Source organism: Pomacea canaliculata, linkage group LG11 (assembly GCF_003073045.1).
Source record: "Pomacea canaliculata isolate SZHN2017 linkage group LG11, ASM307304v1, whole genome shotgun sequence".
Classification (NCBI taxonomy): domain Eukaryota; kingdom Metazoa; phylum Mollusca; class Gastropoda; order Architaenioglossa; family Ampullariidae; genus Pomacea; species Pomacea canaliculata.
In genome coordinates, this window is record NC_037600.1 from 21,423,562 (window position 1) to 21,439,959 (window position 16,398).

The window sequence follows — 16,398 nt, forward strand, 5'->3', positions numbered from 1 at the left end:
AGACCAGGACGTCACCTCAGCCCTCCGCCAGATATTATTACCCGGCTACAATTCTGAATTTTGTTTGTTTGTTTATTTGTTTACCCACTTCATCACAACCTGACTTAAACCGAGGAGCTTGGGGAGACCAGGTGTCAGAGTGAAACGTCCTGTGTGGATGCTGCACGTGACGAGGGCATCGCGTGCACCGAGTGTTCAACACAACACCGCAACACACCAACAACCAGAGAGACAAAGAGGAGAAGAGTGTATAAAACCGTTTTTAGCTAAAAGCTGTCATTAAACAACAACAGAGAGCTTGAGATCCACCCACCGCGACGGGTACGGTTACGGCACGGACGGCGCCATGGAAACGTGTGCTCTACGTCATCGGGTGGGGGAGGCCACGTGACACGGCGCGACATGTCGGAGCGCTGCTACAGTCGGGGTCACGTGTCGGGGTCACGAGGTCAGATTAATGATGTCTCGGACATTCAGATTAGCGCTGGTACTAATTACATGTCACTATACATTCTGTGACAAGACCGATCTGCTGAATATCTCAACAAGTAACAACAACAACAACAACAACAACAACAACAACAACAACAACAACAACAACAACAACATCTGTACAGCGACACTGCACTCAAGTCTACATGCTAGTCGCCGCCTACAATGCTCCTCTTCATTGTTTGTTCTTACTTATGTTGTTGTTTACTTCTTCAGTTCACTTGAAAGTCGTAACCATTCTAGTTTTAATTCGTATTTAAATAGAATTATTTAAACTAAGAAAACATCCGATGTTTATATCAGTCCATAGATACGTATGTTCAATTTTTATAGTTTTATTGTGTTTTTTATATTTTATGTTATTACTATTATTTTCCTATTGAGTACTTTGTGTTATGTTTATATTTGAAGCCGCCAGAGGGCGTTTGAGTATCTGGGTTAACGGGATCTTGGTGAACAGGCCATGTGACCTCAGTTTGTAACAATGTCTGGCGGTGCTGCTCTGACACTTCATGTCGACTGTCAACTGCCAACTACCAACTGTCAAGTGCCAACTGCTAACTGTCAACTGCCAACTGTCAACTGCCAACTGCCAACTGTCAAGTGCCAACTGCCAACTGCCAAGTGCCAGCTTCTGACGACGACGAACGGGTACCCTCGGGTATCGCCTGTCGACACGGCGATCTTCACTCTGTGACCGCTTACCCTCGCTCACCCCCTCGGTGATTGCTGCAACCCTGGTGTCAGTGAGTGCACTACTCGCACATCACAGCGAACGTCACGTCTACTCTTTGTTGCTGAGAAAATATTTTTCCAATATCAAGAATTCTAGCCAAAATTTAGAATTTCAAATTATTGTTTTCATCCTTACAAACACAATAATAAATAAAATATGGAGGACATTGTCTAGACAAGCAATCTCTCTTGCCTGCCACCGCGCCACCTGTCGGACTCAGCTCAGTGGAGCGTGTCTGCCTCTCTGTTGCTGTGGGTGCAGGAGGATTTCCTGACGGCTGCTGCTTGTCCAGTGGTGTCCCTGGTGTGTATGAGGCGTGTGAGTGTCCACATCACCGGAGTGCTTACGTCAACGTCACGTGATCAACAAGTTTTTTTTTTTGTTTTTTTTTTTTTGAAGGCGAAGGTCTTCTCGTCTTATTTATTTCTTTCAGCGCAAAGAGACTTCTACGAGACCGAGACGAGAGTCGGGAGGGACAGCCTTGGGAGCAAGGAGGAACGTTTGGGTGAGACAGAGACCACGTCAGGGGCGAGTCAGGACTGTCGGTCGTCATCACCGGCGGCAACTCGACCAGAGCTTGGACGTCACCGACACAACACACTCTTTCTGGGCGAGCTGTACGTGAGGGCGGGGCCCCCTCCTCTCCCTCGCTTGCCTTACTCCCCCACCCGCTATGTAGTCGGGTACCCAGTCTCATATCTGCGGCAGCAGGTCACCTGTCGGCGAGAAAACTAAACAGGAGGGGAGAGAAGAATGTCTTGGAGAAGCCCTTCGACGTCACACCAGCTACTCCCGAGGTCCATACTCCTCTACACAGTTCAGTGGCACCACCTGAGAGTCAGAACCGCGGGTATTCAACCCACGTGTATGTACCCGTCTCACAGCTCGAGTGATGAGTCTGTGCGTCACTTAATCCACACCAGACGTAACGTTGTCTTACGTCACTCGGGCCACCACAGACGTCACGTGTGTAGTGAAAACAAACAAGTCCCTGTACTCCACTTGTCTTACCCCACAACTGGCTACCGGCCTTACCCCGGAGGTCGAGAGAATGCAGTCTTGCCACAAGCTGGGAGCAAGCCGCTACACAGACCCACCTTGACCTTTGACCTCTTTTGTGCGCCGTCTTCACTATGCACGTCACCATGGAGACCGACACAGCTGTCAGCTGTGGATGACAAAGTGTCAGTCAGGGTGAGGGGTGACAGGGAAGATGACAGTGAGTTGTGGGGCGCATGTCACCGTTGGCTATTTATAGCAAGAGTACGACTTATTTAAACTGAGGATTACTGCACCACCCCCCGCTTACCTCCGCCCGTCACCCCCACCCTTACTTCCTGTCGCTCTGTATTTCTTGAGTACGTAGTCGTGTCTGTGATGTATGTCAGTCCTCGCTACTCGCTGTTGCCGTCGCCGCTAAACTCTGTTTGTCTGTGTGTCCGTGCGTGCGTGTGTATGTGTCTGTGTCTGTGTGTGTAAGTGCATGTGTATGTGTGCGTACGTGTGTGTCTGTGTGTGAGTGAGTGTGTGTGTGAGAGTGTGTCCGTGTGTGTGTGAAAGCTGTGGAGAGTGAGATTGCACAAAGTAAATGACTGCTGACTGCGGGACACAACTCCTGACGAAGATACAAGAAAGGCCAAGAGGACGGACAAGCGGGTGGCAGCCCCACCACCAGCACCCGGTACTCACAGCCGTTGGTCAAAATCTCAAGTCGCCCACCCCGGGTGTTCACGTCTACCCTTGTACAACATATTGCACACACTACCCAGATGTTAACACCTACAAAACATGTTCAAAACAAGAGATGAAAGCCTTCGTGTAGGAAACGATTCATTAATTACTTATTCTATAAATAGCCGGAGGCAATGAGCACGTGATGTCATCGGAGCTAATGAAACAGGTGAGCAGAGCTCAGACCAACTGTATTTATGTCTGTTATGTCGGCTTTGGTAGCCAGGCTGACAGAGAAAGACAGAGGAGGAGGAATGGGGTGAAAGGTGAAAGGTGATGAGGCAAGTGAATGCACGTCACGCCCTCACCTGTCGGCAAGAACAAAAAGTTCTCTGTGTTGCTGCGCGGCGCCGCTCGTGATTGAGTTTCGTGGAACAATAAACTTCATGTTGACGAAACACTCTCAGCTCGCGCAGAAATCAACCCAGGACTACCCGGGTACCCGCTTAGTGAGTAACATAACACATAATGTGGAGTTTTAACAGGGGAGACGACGCTACGCCCTCCGCTAGGAACCGTAACTCTGCTGGCTGCTGTGACGTCAGCGTCGTTGTTACCGTTCTTGATGGCCTCGTAGTCTCCTGTAGGAGGGGGAGGGCACCATTGCTATAAATAAACTTCTCAGCACCTTCCCAGGTCTTGTAATCATTACACGTGATTATTATTTTGCGCTTTGTTGTTGTTGACAGGAAGTGACCAGCAGATGGCGACGTCTGATGAGCTTGCGACTTGCATGACGGACAGGTAGTCGCTCACCTGTGGCTGTGACCTGAGGTCGTCACCCGCGGAGGTTCACTGAGTACAGTTCGCTGAGGTTAGTGTTAGCGTTAGTGACATCACAGCTGTTCTCAGCTGCAACACACGTTTCGGTCTTAGTGTCAGTCGGGCATTTGTTTGTTTGTACACAAGTGGGAGGAGCTACACGATGTAGTGTACATGTCTTATTTACCTCTGTCATGGCGGCTAAGCGGGCAAAGCAAACGTTTGACGGTTACAGAGGCCAAGACTAACCCACTGAGCTACCAGGAATGCTGTGGCATGATGGTGCTTCTTCAATTTGAAATTTGTTTGTTGTTTCATTTTTACTGTTTCCTGCTTCCTCTTTGTACTTTGTAAACATGAGAAAGACAGGAATGTCGTCGCTGGTCCGCCACAAACATCCTCATCCTCAGCCTGTCTAATCAACCGGAACCTAGGCACGATATAACGCCACGCACACACATACACACACACTCACAAACCCAGCATGATGATGACACACACAGTGATGATGACACACACACAGTGATGATGACACACACACACAGTGATGATGACACACACACAGTGATGATGACACACACACGCACAGTGTGATGACACACACACACAGTGTGATGACACACAGACACACACAGAGTGATGATGACACACACACACACAGTGATGATGACACACACACACGCAGCATCAAGTTTAATCCTCCAAGACCGGCGAGCGGCTCTCAGCACGACCTGGAGTTGAGGCTGATGATGGCGCTGCCGGTGGCGCCGATGACGCAGTCCACGGACACAACTTCCGACGCCTGTAAGAAGGTGAAGGTCACCCGCTCTCTAGCAGCGCCACGGACGTGGACAGTGACGTCAGCCCCCACAGTTATTGACGTCACCCGCTGAGGTGAGACCGGAACCAGTTTGGTCAGTTCTCCCAGCAGCAGTGTGGGCGGACTGTTGGACACACAGGTCAGTACATCAGCCAGTTGTACACACCTGTGACGTACTGTTTGTCACGCAGACAGGTGTGTCGTCAGCTTTGTGTGCGTGTGTGTGTGTGTGAACGTGTGTGTCTGAGTGTATGCACGTGTGTCTGTGAGCGTGTCAGTGCAGTTGTGAGCGCATGTGTGTGTGCATGTGTGTGTGCGTGTGTGTGCATTCGTGAGCGCGTGTGTGCATACGTGTGAGTGTTGGAGTGTGCTCATGAGTAACTCAGGCAATGAGTCAGTGAGTGAGTGCTATTTCCTAACGCAGATTTATCTCCCCTTGTGTGTGCTGCGGTATCGTCCCCTGCAGAGAGTTACCTGAGCTTGAGGACGGGAGCCACGTAGTAGATGCACGGCTCAGACCTGTTGCAGCCGGAAATGACGAGCGGCTTGTCAGACCGGAAGTCAGCCATGTCCGACACGTTGTTGGCGGAGAAAACCTTGCTCGTCAGGATCTGCATCAGGAAATGGCCGTTAGAACACGCGGTCAGCGCCACACGCCCGGATGTCCAGCTCTCGTCGACTTCAGTCATCTACCGTCATCAATCGTCATCAACTGTCATTAACTGTCCGGCACTACGTACAGGCATGACCCCCACAGGTCACCACAGTCTACGTGTCTACAGAGTCAAAGGTCGCCTGAACCAAAATCTGCTTTTGTGTTTGTTGTCCGTTGTGTTTATCGTCTTGAAACACTGTTGACACGTTTAGACGGGTATCCAAGCAGACCACGCGTTGTACCCGGCTATGGACACCATTTCTACAAGACTTGAGCCTCACTTTATGACCTCTCCTCCCGTTGTCACGCCATCCCCCCGCCTGTCGCCTCACCGGAGTAGTTTTTCCTCTTTTTTACCCAGGGTAGTATTCTACCCGCAGTTGTCGCCAGGGTCTCACACGGACTGTACTCACCTACCCAGCGGCGGTTTGTCAATTGTTTCTGACCAACGGTGATAAGCAAAACGGTTTTGACACTTTATATTATGTAACTCATGACACATGTGACTACAGTGGTTATCCCATGACATCATGTGACTCCACTATATAACCCATGACACATGTGACGTTGCCATACCACAGTGACGTCCACTATACACAGTGACGCGCATATATACAGGTAAATACAAGGAGCCTGCCAGTGTCGCACCTGCCCAAAGCCAGCCGCCTCAGGTGTGAGGCTGTAGGAGCCGGTGATGTCCGGTGCGAAGATAATGCCAAAGAAGATGTTGGAAATGGCGGTGAAGGTCGTCCACACGTCACCGTTAACCCCACTGCTGCTGCCAAAGGCGCTCTGCACAGACAGACATTGATGGTGTCTGGTGACTTCACACTATGGAGGACAACACAGAGGCCCAGCTGTGACAACAGATGTCATATACACAGAGTCCCAAGACGAGATCTGAACCCCGAGCCGCTGACTGAGAGTGTCAGCAAATATTTCTAATAACTATCACATCATCTCTATTATCTACAACACATTTTACATCTACAACATCTCTAACAGACATCACCACAGAGCTCAGACTCCTCGCTAGGTTGAGATGCTGCTGTCATCGTTCAGACCCTCGTCTCTGTCATCTTGACTGTCGAGGTGTGTCGTGTCCTGTACAGTCAAGCTGCACTCACTCGTTCACTGTCATCGTGTACATCACCCAAGTGTATGACGAAGTCATCGTGTCATGACATGCATCGGACACACTTCACTGTCATCAACTCACTGTGTAAATCTGGTCATCAATGGCTGTGGCTGGCTTGGACGGCTTGAGGATCAAACCCTCGGCATTGCAGCATCTGCAACAGTCAGCGTGTCATTGACCTCTGGTGATGAGGTGACCTTAGTCAAACATCCGGTGTGTGATCAACAAACACATCCACATCAACAAACGGATTTTAACCACATGACGAATGAACGAAAGACATTTTTCAAGTGAACACCAGCTGCTGTCGTCTGTGGAGGCTATTGCCGCTGACGTCACTAACCGCTGAAGCAGGGGGACGTCGGTGCCACCAACCATGTCGCTGGGCCCCACGGGCCCCGTGCTGAACACCGCCACCGCCAGCTGCAGCAGGTTGTGAGGCTCCGTGCCACCTGGCGGTGCACACAGGTGAGAAAGCGTTAACATGTCACAAGTACAAACAATTGTTCAACTGTCTCTACTCACTGACAGTGAATATACACGGCGCTGTCTCTACTCACTGACAGTGACACACACAGACGAAAGTGTCACACACACACGTCACTGTCTCTACTCACTGACAGTGTCACACACACACACACACACACACACACACACACACACACACACACACACACACACACACACACACACACACACACACACACACACACGTCACTGTCTCTACTCACTGACACTGCTGACACTCACCATATGGATTCCCAGGCTGTACAGTCGTCGTCCAGAACGTGTCCTTAAACGGCGCGAGCCCCATGGCGTGAGCAAATATTGAGGACACTCCGATTTTCCATTGGTCAGAGCCCGGGTGATAATCGTTACTCACCCTCACCTTGGCAACACAAACATGTGACGTCATGAACAGGCAGATACTGTATTGTTGTTGTTGTTTATCAGGTAGCTAGGTGTCAGGGACACACAGACTAGCGACACGTAATGTAAACAAGAGAAAGACAACAACTCAAGCTCAGCTCAGCTCACGGTGAGCCGGGACTCAGCACGTCACCCCACATCTCAATGCATTGCAATAACCGGAAACTCACAATCGTCACGTGTGTGACGACACAGGGTTACATGTCCACGAAACACTTCGACACCTCAAGAACCTGCAGCCTCCACTTGACTCCATGAAGACTTTCTGTGAGCTTGAGCAGGCAACTGCCTCATCGCCGCCTGCAGTCCTCTCACAAATACAAGCAACACCGACAACAGAACAAGAGAGAGAGATAAAGATAGAGAGAAGACAGGAACAGCAGCTGGAAAACCGACAAAACGTTGACGAGACAGTGCGAGACAGTGCGAGAGGAAGCAACTCGTCCTGAGCTGCTGACCCCTGAGTACCGAGCTGACTGCAGCAGTTGATGTGTTTGTGTCTGTGTAACACCTGCTGCTGTACACGGGAGGTGCGGCCACGTGACCTGTGTACCTGTGTGACGGCAGGGTTGTGCAGACTCTGCATGACGTGGCGACTGTTGGCCATGCAGTACTGGATGGTCAGCCTGTAGTCCAGCGCCGCGGTCCCCATCTGATTCAGCCACCTGGACCCCAGGTCGATGTCCGTCAGTAAGGCCTCCACACCTGCGAACTCCACGTTCAGCCAGTCCTGCAACACCAGCACACACACGTCACAGCCAGTCTTGCAACACCAGCACACACACGTCACAGCCAGTCCTGCAACACCAGCACACACGTCACACACACGTCACAGCCAGTCCTGCAACACCAGCACACACGTCACAGCCAGTCCTGCAACACCAGCACACACGTCACAGCCAGTCCTGCAACACCAGCACACACACACGTCACACACACGTCACAGCCAGTCCTGCAACACCAGCACACACGTCACAGCCACCCAACCACTCCACTCGCCTGCGCTGTTTATCATCATGCATGGATTCAAATTCAAATTCTCATGACAACAAGACAACTAATCTCTAAATTGTCAAATCCGATTTACTGACAGATAGAAGGGAAGACGACTATTTAAACAAAACTTGTAACAGAAGTAAGGAAGAATGAAGTTAAGAAAAGATGGAGCGAATAGAGAAATCGAGAACTGCGCACAGAGAGACGAGAGAGAGAGATGAACAACAGACAAAACAAACAAAACCTAACAGACGCAGGCAGGTCAAGAAGACAGCACAAAAGTAGACAACTGACAGACATCAGAAGTGAGGTCAAGATAACAGCAAGATAGGCCTGGCTAAGGTCAAAGGTCACACTTCTCACCTGTTCGTACGTGTACAGGCCCCACCTGGTGGCGTTGGCGAACAAGTCGTTCCAGAAAGTCTGAAAAGGTCAGAATACAAAATGAGAGAAGCTCGGTGTCCTGCAATGAGTCGCTGTGTGACCTGAGATACTTAGTAGCAGGACTCTATCGACAGGTGTGTCTACCTTGTGTCCACGTCATCACCGGCACAACAGCAGGCTAGTCATCAGGCTAGTCACCTGGCTAGTCACCTGGCTAGTCACCTGGCTAGTCACCTGGCTAGTCACCAGGCTAATGACTGACAGGAGGGCGCCGACACCAAACTTTCTTTGCGTAGTAGTCAATAAATTCTACTTGCATCTTAGTCATCAATTATATTTGACTATAAGTCAGTAAAACACACAAACATTAGTGCAACATCCTGCAAGTACAAGACAAACAAATAATTGAAGTAGAGACTATACCTGAATGGCAAATTTTCAAAATAAATGAATCAACAAATTGATATATTTTGTAAGTATTTTGACTCACTAGACAAGCAGATAGAGAATAAAATAAAACGAGAAGAAGATCGAGACAAATGGACCTCAGCACGTGACGTGCACACAAAGCCTCGTCACTGTCATCCTCACGTACAGCTGTCACGTGACGTGCACACGATTCATGAACTGTTTGTGTGAAGACTTTGGCATGTGACATGAGTGTCTGTGTGTCACACCTGGTCGTCGGGAACCGCCTTGAAGGTCTCCACCACAAAGTTGTAGTTGCCGCCGTTGTGCCTGGCGTAGGTGGTGTCGCTGGCCCAGTAACGGTTGTGAGCGGACACCGGAAGTGCAGTTTTCTGGTGAACATACCTGAGCAACACAAAGTGATTTACTCACCGCTGTGCTCTGGTGTCTCAGTGTCTCAGTGTCTCAGTGTCAACTCGTCATTAAGCAAGGTACTGCTGCTACACACTCAGTGACGACTTGTATTGGCAAGTGTCAGGCGACATCTCTGACAGGCTAAGCTTTGAAAATGATGATTGATGTTATCCTGTCACAGACAGCGTGTCATCGTCACACAAGTCACGTGTGGTTTGTTGTCACACGGTCTGACTGTCGGTTGCTGTCTCCTAACCCATCAGCACTTAGAGGATATATTGGAACTGGCACTGGTCAGTACACACTGACATTACAGACACTGGCACTGGTCAATACACACTGACATTACAGACACTGGCACTGGTCAGTACACACTGACACTACAGACACTGGCACTGGTCAGTACACACTGACACTACAGACACTGGCACTGGTCAGTACACACTGACACTACAGACACTGGCACTGGTCAGTACACACTGACACTACAGACACTGACACTGGTCAGTACACACTGACACTACAGACACTGACACTGACATTGGTCAGTACACACTGACACTACTGACACTGACACTGGTCAGTACACACTGACATACAGACACTGGCACTGGCCAGTATTAAGGACATGTCACACAGCCACTCACTCAAAGCCGTCGGGGAAAACGTCAGGTCGTGACTCCCAGGTCTTGACGCCATCTTGAATGCTCTTGTAGTACCACCACGAGTCGTACTGCAGGTACCTGGCGCCACACACCGACAGAATGTTTACAAACAAACATGTTGACACGCGTCTTGATGAGGTGAGGTGAGGTGGGGTGATGTGGGATGAGGTTGGGGAGGTAGGGTGAGGTGAGAGAGGTGGGATGAGGTGAGGGCGTCCTCAGTGACACGTTCACTCCTGTCCACCTCTATCTAAAGCAGGGTAGGGAGCCTGTTGACCTGCACGCGCCATTTCGATGTTTATAGCACGGTCTGCGCGCCATACACAGGTAACAAGTTGAAGAGGATGCTGTGTGGTCCAGGTGTAGCTTCGCCACAGTTTGCTGAGCACTTGTACATCGTGTGCAATACCAGCCTACATTGCTGTGAGTCACTACACGCCCCCTGTTGGCAAGAAGGTGCGAGAGCATGCGCAGTGAGCCATGTTGGATGTTTGCGGCTGACAGCAGCGTGACGTCACAGATGTCGTGGGTCGACACGTGCAGCATGTGGCCAACATTGGCTTCACACATGGATGAGTTGACTGTCACAGGTTCGCCCTGTATCCTCCATCAGAAGTGATCCTCCATCACCCAGCAGCTGCACCCTGAATACTACCCTGGGTAGTCACGCCCCACTGACTCTCGCCCCACTGCCCCCGGTCTCTTGTGAAACCCCTCCACCTCCCTCCGTGTGTGGAAAAGCGCGATACACAACCTATTGTTGTTGCTGTTGCTGTTGTTGTCGTCATCCCTCACTTTTATTATTATTATTGTCGATAGCTTCCTGGGCGACAGTTGTTGCTGAAGTCACGCGCATGCGTGTCTGTCTTGTGCATCCGTCCTGTCTCGAGTCCTTGCCGTCCCCCACAGCCTGTCTGTTGTTACTGTTGGCATTCACTGGTATACATGTTTACTAGAAGTAAGCTAGTACGTGTAAATGTTTACTACAAGTAAGCTAGTACGTGTAAATGTTTACTACAAGTAAGCTAGTACGTGTAAATGTTTACTACAAGTAAGCTAGTACGTGTAAATGTTTACTAGAAGTAGGCTAGCACGTGTAAATGTTTACTACAAGTAAGCTAGCACGTGTAAATGTTTGCTACAAGTAAGCTAGTACGTGTAAATGTTTACTAGAAGTAAGCTAGTACGTGTAAATGTTTACTACAAGCAAGCTAGTACGTGTAAATGTTTACTACAAGTAAGCTAGTACGTGTAAATGTTTACTACAAGTAAGCTAGTACGTGTAAATGTTTACTACAAGTAAGCTAGTACGTGTAAATGTTTACTACAAGTAAGCTAGTACGTGTAAATGTTTACTACAAGCAAGCTAGTACGTGTAAATGTTTACTACAAGTAAGCTAGTACGTGTAAATGTTTACTACAAGTAAGCTACCACAGTTACTGAGGTTTGCGATGACCCTGGCGGCTGAAGCCAGTGATCTCGCGGCCGGACATCCACCCACCCACCATCCTCAGCTCCATGTACAACCGGAAGTGTAGTGTCAGTCCAGTGTGTCGACATCATCATCACTGCACACTGGACCCCGGTACTGAGCGTTCACATGCTGCTGAGCGCACTGACAGAAGTGAACGTGTCACTACAACTGAACACACCACTGACACTAATGAACTTGAAGGATGACAGGCATCTGATGAATTATTATAATAATAAATGTAAACTGTGTAAAGTCCACTCACACTCCCACAGACAAGAGCGAGACACGGACACACGAGGGACAGGAGAACAAAGATAACATGAAGAAAGGAAGAATAAACAACCTGCTAATGAAGAACACAATCAAACACAGACAACACAGAGAAAAACCCAGCAACAACTGAGAGAAACAGGAGACAGACGAGCAGGAGGGTGGGACAGAGGACCAGCGGGTGGGACAGGGCGGGACTAGGGGTCATGCTTACTACGTCACCTGATCTCTGGTGTGTCTACAGCCTTGACCTTTTCATGGGGTCACTGCGTCCCACAAGTCAATGTAATGTTTATTGTTGAGCTCGTCTTGTCAACTCATGGACCGTCTATTGAGTAACATGTCTTCTCTACTCAATGTAGTGTTTACTGTCTGTCATGTCTTCTCTACTCAAGTTTACTATCATGTCTTCTCTACTGCATGTAGTGTTTACTGTCTTCTCTACTCAATGCAGTGTTTATACTGTCTGTCATGGGAGACAACGTGACTACGACGCTCACCGGTAGGGGACGTTACTCTGCAGGCTGTAGGCTCGCACATCAAGCATGGTGTCCTGGTAAGTCTTGTTGGGCTCCGTGTTGTAGTAGTAGTAGGCGCCTGTAACGTGCACACACCGGCAGCTGTCACAACTGTGACATCACATGCAACATCATGCTCGTCACTCATCGCCAGTCTTTCATCTTTCATCGAATGGTCAGCTGCTGACTACACGCCAGGTGACAGGTGAGCAACTACCTACCGTTGTCAGTCCAGTAGCCCAGGTAGTTGATGGTGAGGTCATTGCTCACGAACTCGTCTGTCCGGCGGTACAGGAAGCGCAGCAGCTCGCCCCACCCCTGGAAGGCCTGCAACCAGCCACAGACACGTCACCCACGTGACAGGCAGCTGCTGGGTGCGCGCGGAGCATCGCGGGAAAATAGCAAAAATATAGTTACCATAGCTACATAGCTATCAGCAATGATATAGTTACCAGATGGCTGATAAACAGAAAGTCAGCTCCTGGTAAACCTCAAGGTGGATGGTTTACAGGAGCAAACCGAAATGCGATATTTACAAAGTGAGAAGTGTCTTGTTTATCAGCAAAGTAAACATAGTAAATATTTGTGTGTCGTCACCTACCCTGTTGACCCCAGCGTCACCGAAGTAAAGGATGGTGTCTAGGGAGTACCCGGGGGGAACAGTGTCCACTTCCCCCATGATGCCGTAGGACAAGCTGTTGGTGGCTCTGCTGTGACTGTTGGAGGCGGCCATGAAGTTGCTGGAGGGCGAGATGACGAGGGTGGCGCCACTGCCGTCAAAGAGAGCGATGGGTCCCCCCACCACGCCGTCCGCTATGATGAAGGTTTTGGTGGTGAACCTGGAACATGGAGGGAACAGGGGACATGTTCAGACAGGGGCACGGCAGACAAAAACCTCATCCTGCATGATGCAGGGTATGGACAGGAGTAAGGTGTGACGGGGCTGGTATCCTATAAGACATGTATCCTGGTGGTAATACACGCAGATATCGTGGGGAAGGAGGGAAGATAACTGGTGTTACCCGCCGAGCCAGCAAGTCAGGCTGTAGCAGGTTAAACAGAATACACATGTAGAGAAAGAAAAGTGTTCCCGAGACGGGATGTGAACTCAGGTAAGGCAGTCCTCTCTGTATCGGTGATATCCATGTATCGGAGGGACAAGACAAGGAGACAGAGGTAGCAGCCATCAGTGATGTCAAGCCTGCAAGCACTGACTGTCTCCAGACACACCTGCCAAAAGATTTCTCCGTGTCGCCACACATCATCCCACCGTAGGCCAGGTAACCAAGCGACGAGTTCGCCGAGTCCTCGGTGTTGACCGAGAACGATGGGAAACCGGAAATGACATCATTGACGCCGGATGCCTTCGTACGATTGGCTCCGTTAGGGTAGACCTGAAACAAGACAGGAGTAAAGGCTTAGGGCTGGGGTTCAACAAGTTCATGAACTGAGGCAGTGAAAGCCAGACTTGGAAAACCATGGAAACAAATGTAAGGAGAGTAGGAGCAGCTCACATACCTTGGAGACAACACCCTGGACGCGACACTACCTGGAGATAACAGGTGATCAACGACAGCAAGAGAAGAGGGTTTACCGAGAGAAGACAGCAACAGGTGAATGTGACTTACCTGCGAGAAGACGATGACGGGAAGCAGCTCGTAAGTCCTGATGGAGGCGTGGATCTCGTTGCCACCCGCCTGATAGACGAAGGTGGTTGTCTGGTAAGTACCCAGGGTATCTATGCCGCTGCTGCCTGTCGTCATGTTTAGTTTCAGGTTTTTACCTGCCGTAAACACCTGGCCATCCACCCGGAAGAAAGTCGGGGCGTTGCGTAACCAGGTGTTGTTGTTGATTTTGATGGAGTAGCTGCCATTAGTCACGATGTCTACGACTAGCGAGTCTGACGGCGCAGCAAACACTGCAACAAAAACACATTTACTGAGTCGCTGAGTCCCTCAACCAACTGACTGACGGACTGACTGACAGACTGACTGACGGACTGACTGACGGACTGACTGACAGACTGACTGACGGACTGACTGACGGACTGACTGACGGACTGACTGACTGACTGACTGACCCTAGTTTAACTGATTTACTAGTCTCTGCCCTAAATGTTCCAGTGTGTCTGTCTTACGAACAACGAGAGTAAATGAGTAAATGAGGTCGGGGGTCAGACATCGGTCCTTTTGTCGACCAACACTGAGCCTGTAATGGCAGCAGACAATCTCTCTCTCTGTTTCTCTCTTTCTCTCTATTTCTCTCAGTGTGTGTTTGTCTCTCACTCTGTCTCTCTCTCTCCTTTCCTTTGAACCACTCAAGCTTGTGTCGTGGAATATTGTGAGAGGAAAGCGCTTAGTGCGGACACAAGACAACAACTATTTGTGTCGCACTAAGGGAGATAAATGTGCAGTTGCTGCTGACTTGACCACAGTTATGTCCCTTTGGGCTGATCACATGACAGCCCGTGTTTCTATTTTAGGACAAGAGCGTCACAGTGAACAGAGCCGGCAGTCGGCAACAGGGAGTGGACACTATACTGGTGTTCACATGTCAACACACACAGACAGACAGATAGACACACACACACATACACAGATAGACACACACAGACACACAGACAGATAGACACACAGACAGATAGACACACACACAGACACACAGACAGATAGACACACAGACAGACACACAGACAGATAGACACACAGACAGATAGACACACACACAGACACACAGACAGATAGACACACACACAGACACACAGACAGATAGACACACACACAAACACACAGACAGACAGACACACAGACAGATAGACACACACAAACACACAGATAGACACACACACAAACACACAGACAGACACACACACAGACAGACACACACACAAACACACAGATAGACACACACATACACAGACAGATAGACACACATACAGAAAGAGAGACACACACAAACACACAGACACACGCAGACACACACACTCACACACACACACATACAGACACACAGACAGTGGAGTGGAGAAAGAGAGAGTTGTTGTGCAGTGTACACCCAAGTGTCAGTACACATGAAGCACAGAATGCAGGTGCATCTAGCTCTGACCAAGGGGAAGACAAGATGACGGACACACTTACCTGCAGTCACAGCCCACAGGCCGAGGGCGCAGACGACACTGACAGCTGTAGGAGGCGACATCTTGCTTGTGGAGTGACGTCGTCAGGCTCGTGCGGGAAAAGACGAGAAGTCAACAGGTCGCCGCGCACCAATGGAAGGTAAATATGAAATAGACAAGTGCTGTGACGACCCCAGTGTGACGTACCATCACAGTACACCAGGACTCACACCACACCTGTGGCACTCTCAGCCAGATAACCGGGGTAGGTCACGACACGACACCACTGACCCTGACCTCAAGATACACGTGCAGATACAAGTGTAGACAGGTGTACATGGAGGTGTAGACAGGTGTACATGGAAGTGTAGACACAAGTACATACAAGTGTATCTCAGCGCCTCAGTCGTGTGAAGGGACGTCACTCGCTGGCAGACTAAAGGCATTTCGTACTTCCGGTTGGGTGATTTCCCATCAACATGACTTGTGCTGACTTAATTAACATCCCAGATATTACAAACCGTTGTACAAATAAATGTAAGAAAACAATTTGTAAGCACGTTAGTTCTTTAGCCTGAGTTATCTCTCCTTGAAATAAAGGCTGACACGCAGGTGACATTGTGCAAGGGAGACAAAGCCGATACCACAACCAGGGGCACACATCAACACTGGAGGACATGAATGATCCTTCTCACACCAGTCCGCTGATTATGGGATTAAAAATAAGAAGAGAAAGAAGTCATTTGAAGCATCAGTCTGTCTTGACCTCAAGACCAGGCCGCACAAGACATCCACGGATTTGTAAGGACAACATCTGACAATGGCTTCTCACAGCCTGCGACAGCAACACAAAGTCAGAAAATAACAGGACAGTGTTGTCATGAGATTA

The 16,398-nt window shown here is 49.5% G+C and overlaps 1 protein-coding gene across 1 annotated transcript; it reads right to left on the reverse strand.

Annotated features, from left to right (window-relative positions):
- Positions 1 to 4,397: 4,397 nt before the first annotated feature.
- LOC112576057 lies at positions 4,398 to 15,688 on the reverse strand. The gene is made up of 16 exons (XM_025258281.1): positions 15,532 to 15,688; positions 14,023 to 14,312; positions 13,625 to 13,788; positions 12,996 to 13,233; positions 12,616 to 12,721; positions 12,377 to 12,473; positions 10,114 to 10,209; positions 9,322 to 9,457; positions 8,624 to 8,683; positions 7,818 to 7,994; positions 7,085 to 7,223; positions 6,678 to 6,786; positions 6,416 to 6,488; positions 5,845 to 5,988; positions 5,016 to 5,152; positions 4,398 to 4,665 (listed from the first exon to the last, which is right to left on the reverse strand). Exons 1-16 carry the CDS (start codon positions 15,590 to 15,592, stop codon positions 4,443 to 4,445), a joined length of 2,250 nt encoding a protein of 749 aa, XP_025114066.1. The 5' UTR covers positions 15,593 to 15,688; the 3' UTR covers positions 4,398 to 4,442.
- Between the last annotated feature and the right edge of the window lie 710 nt (positions 15,689 to 16,398).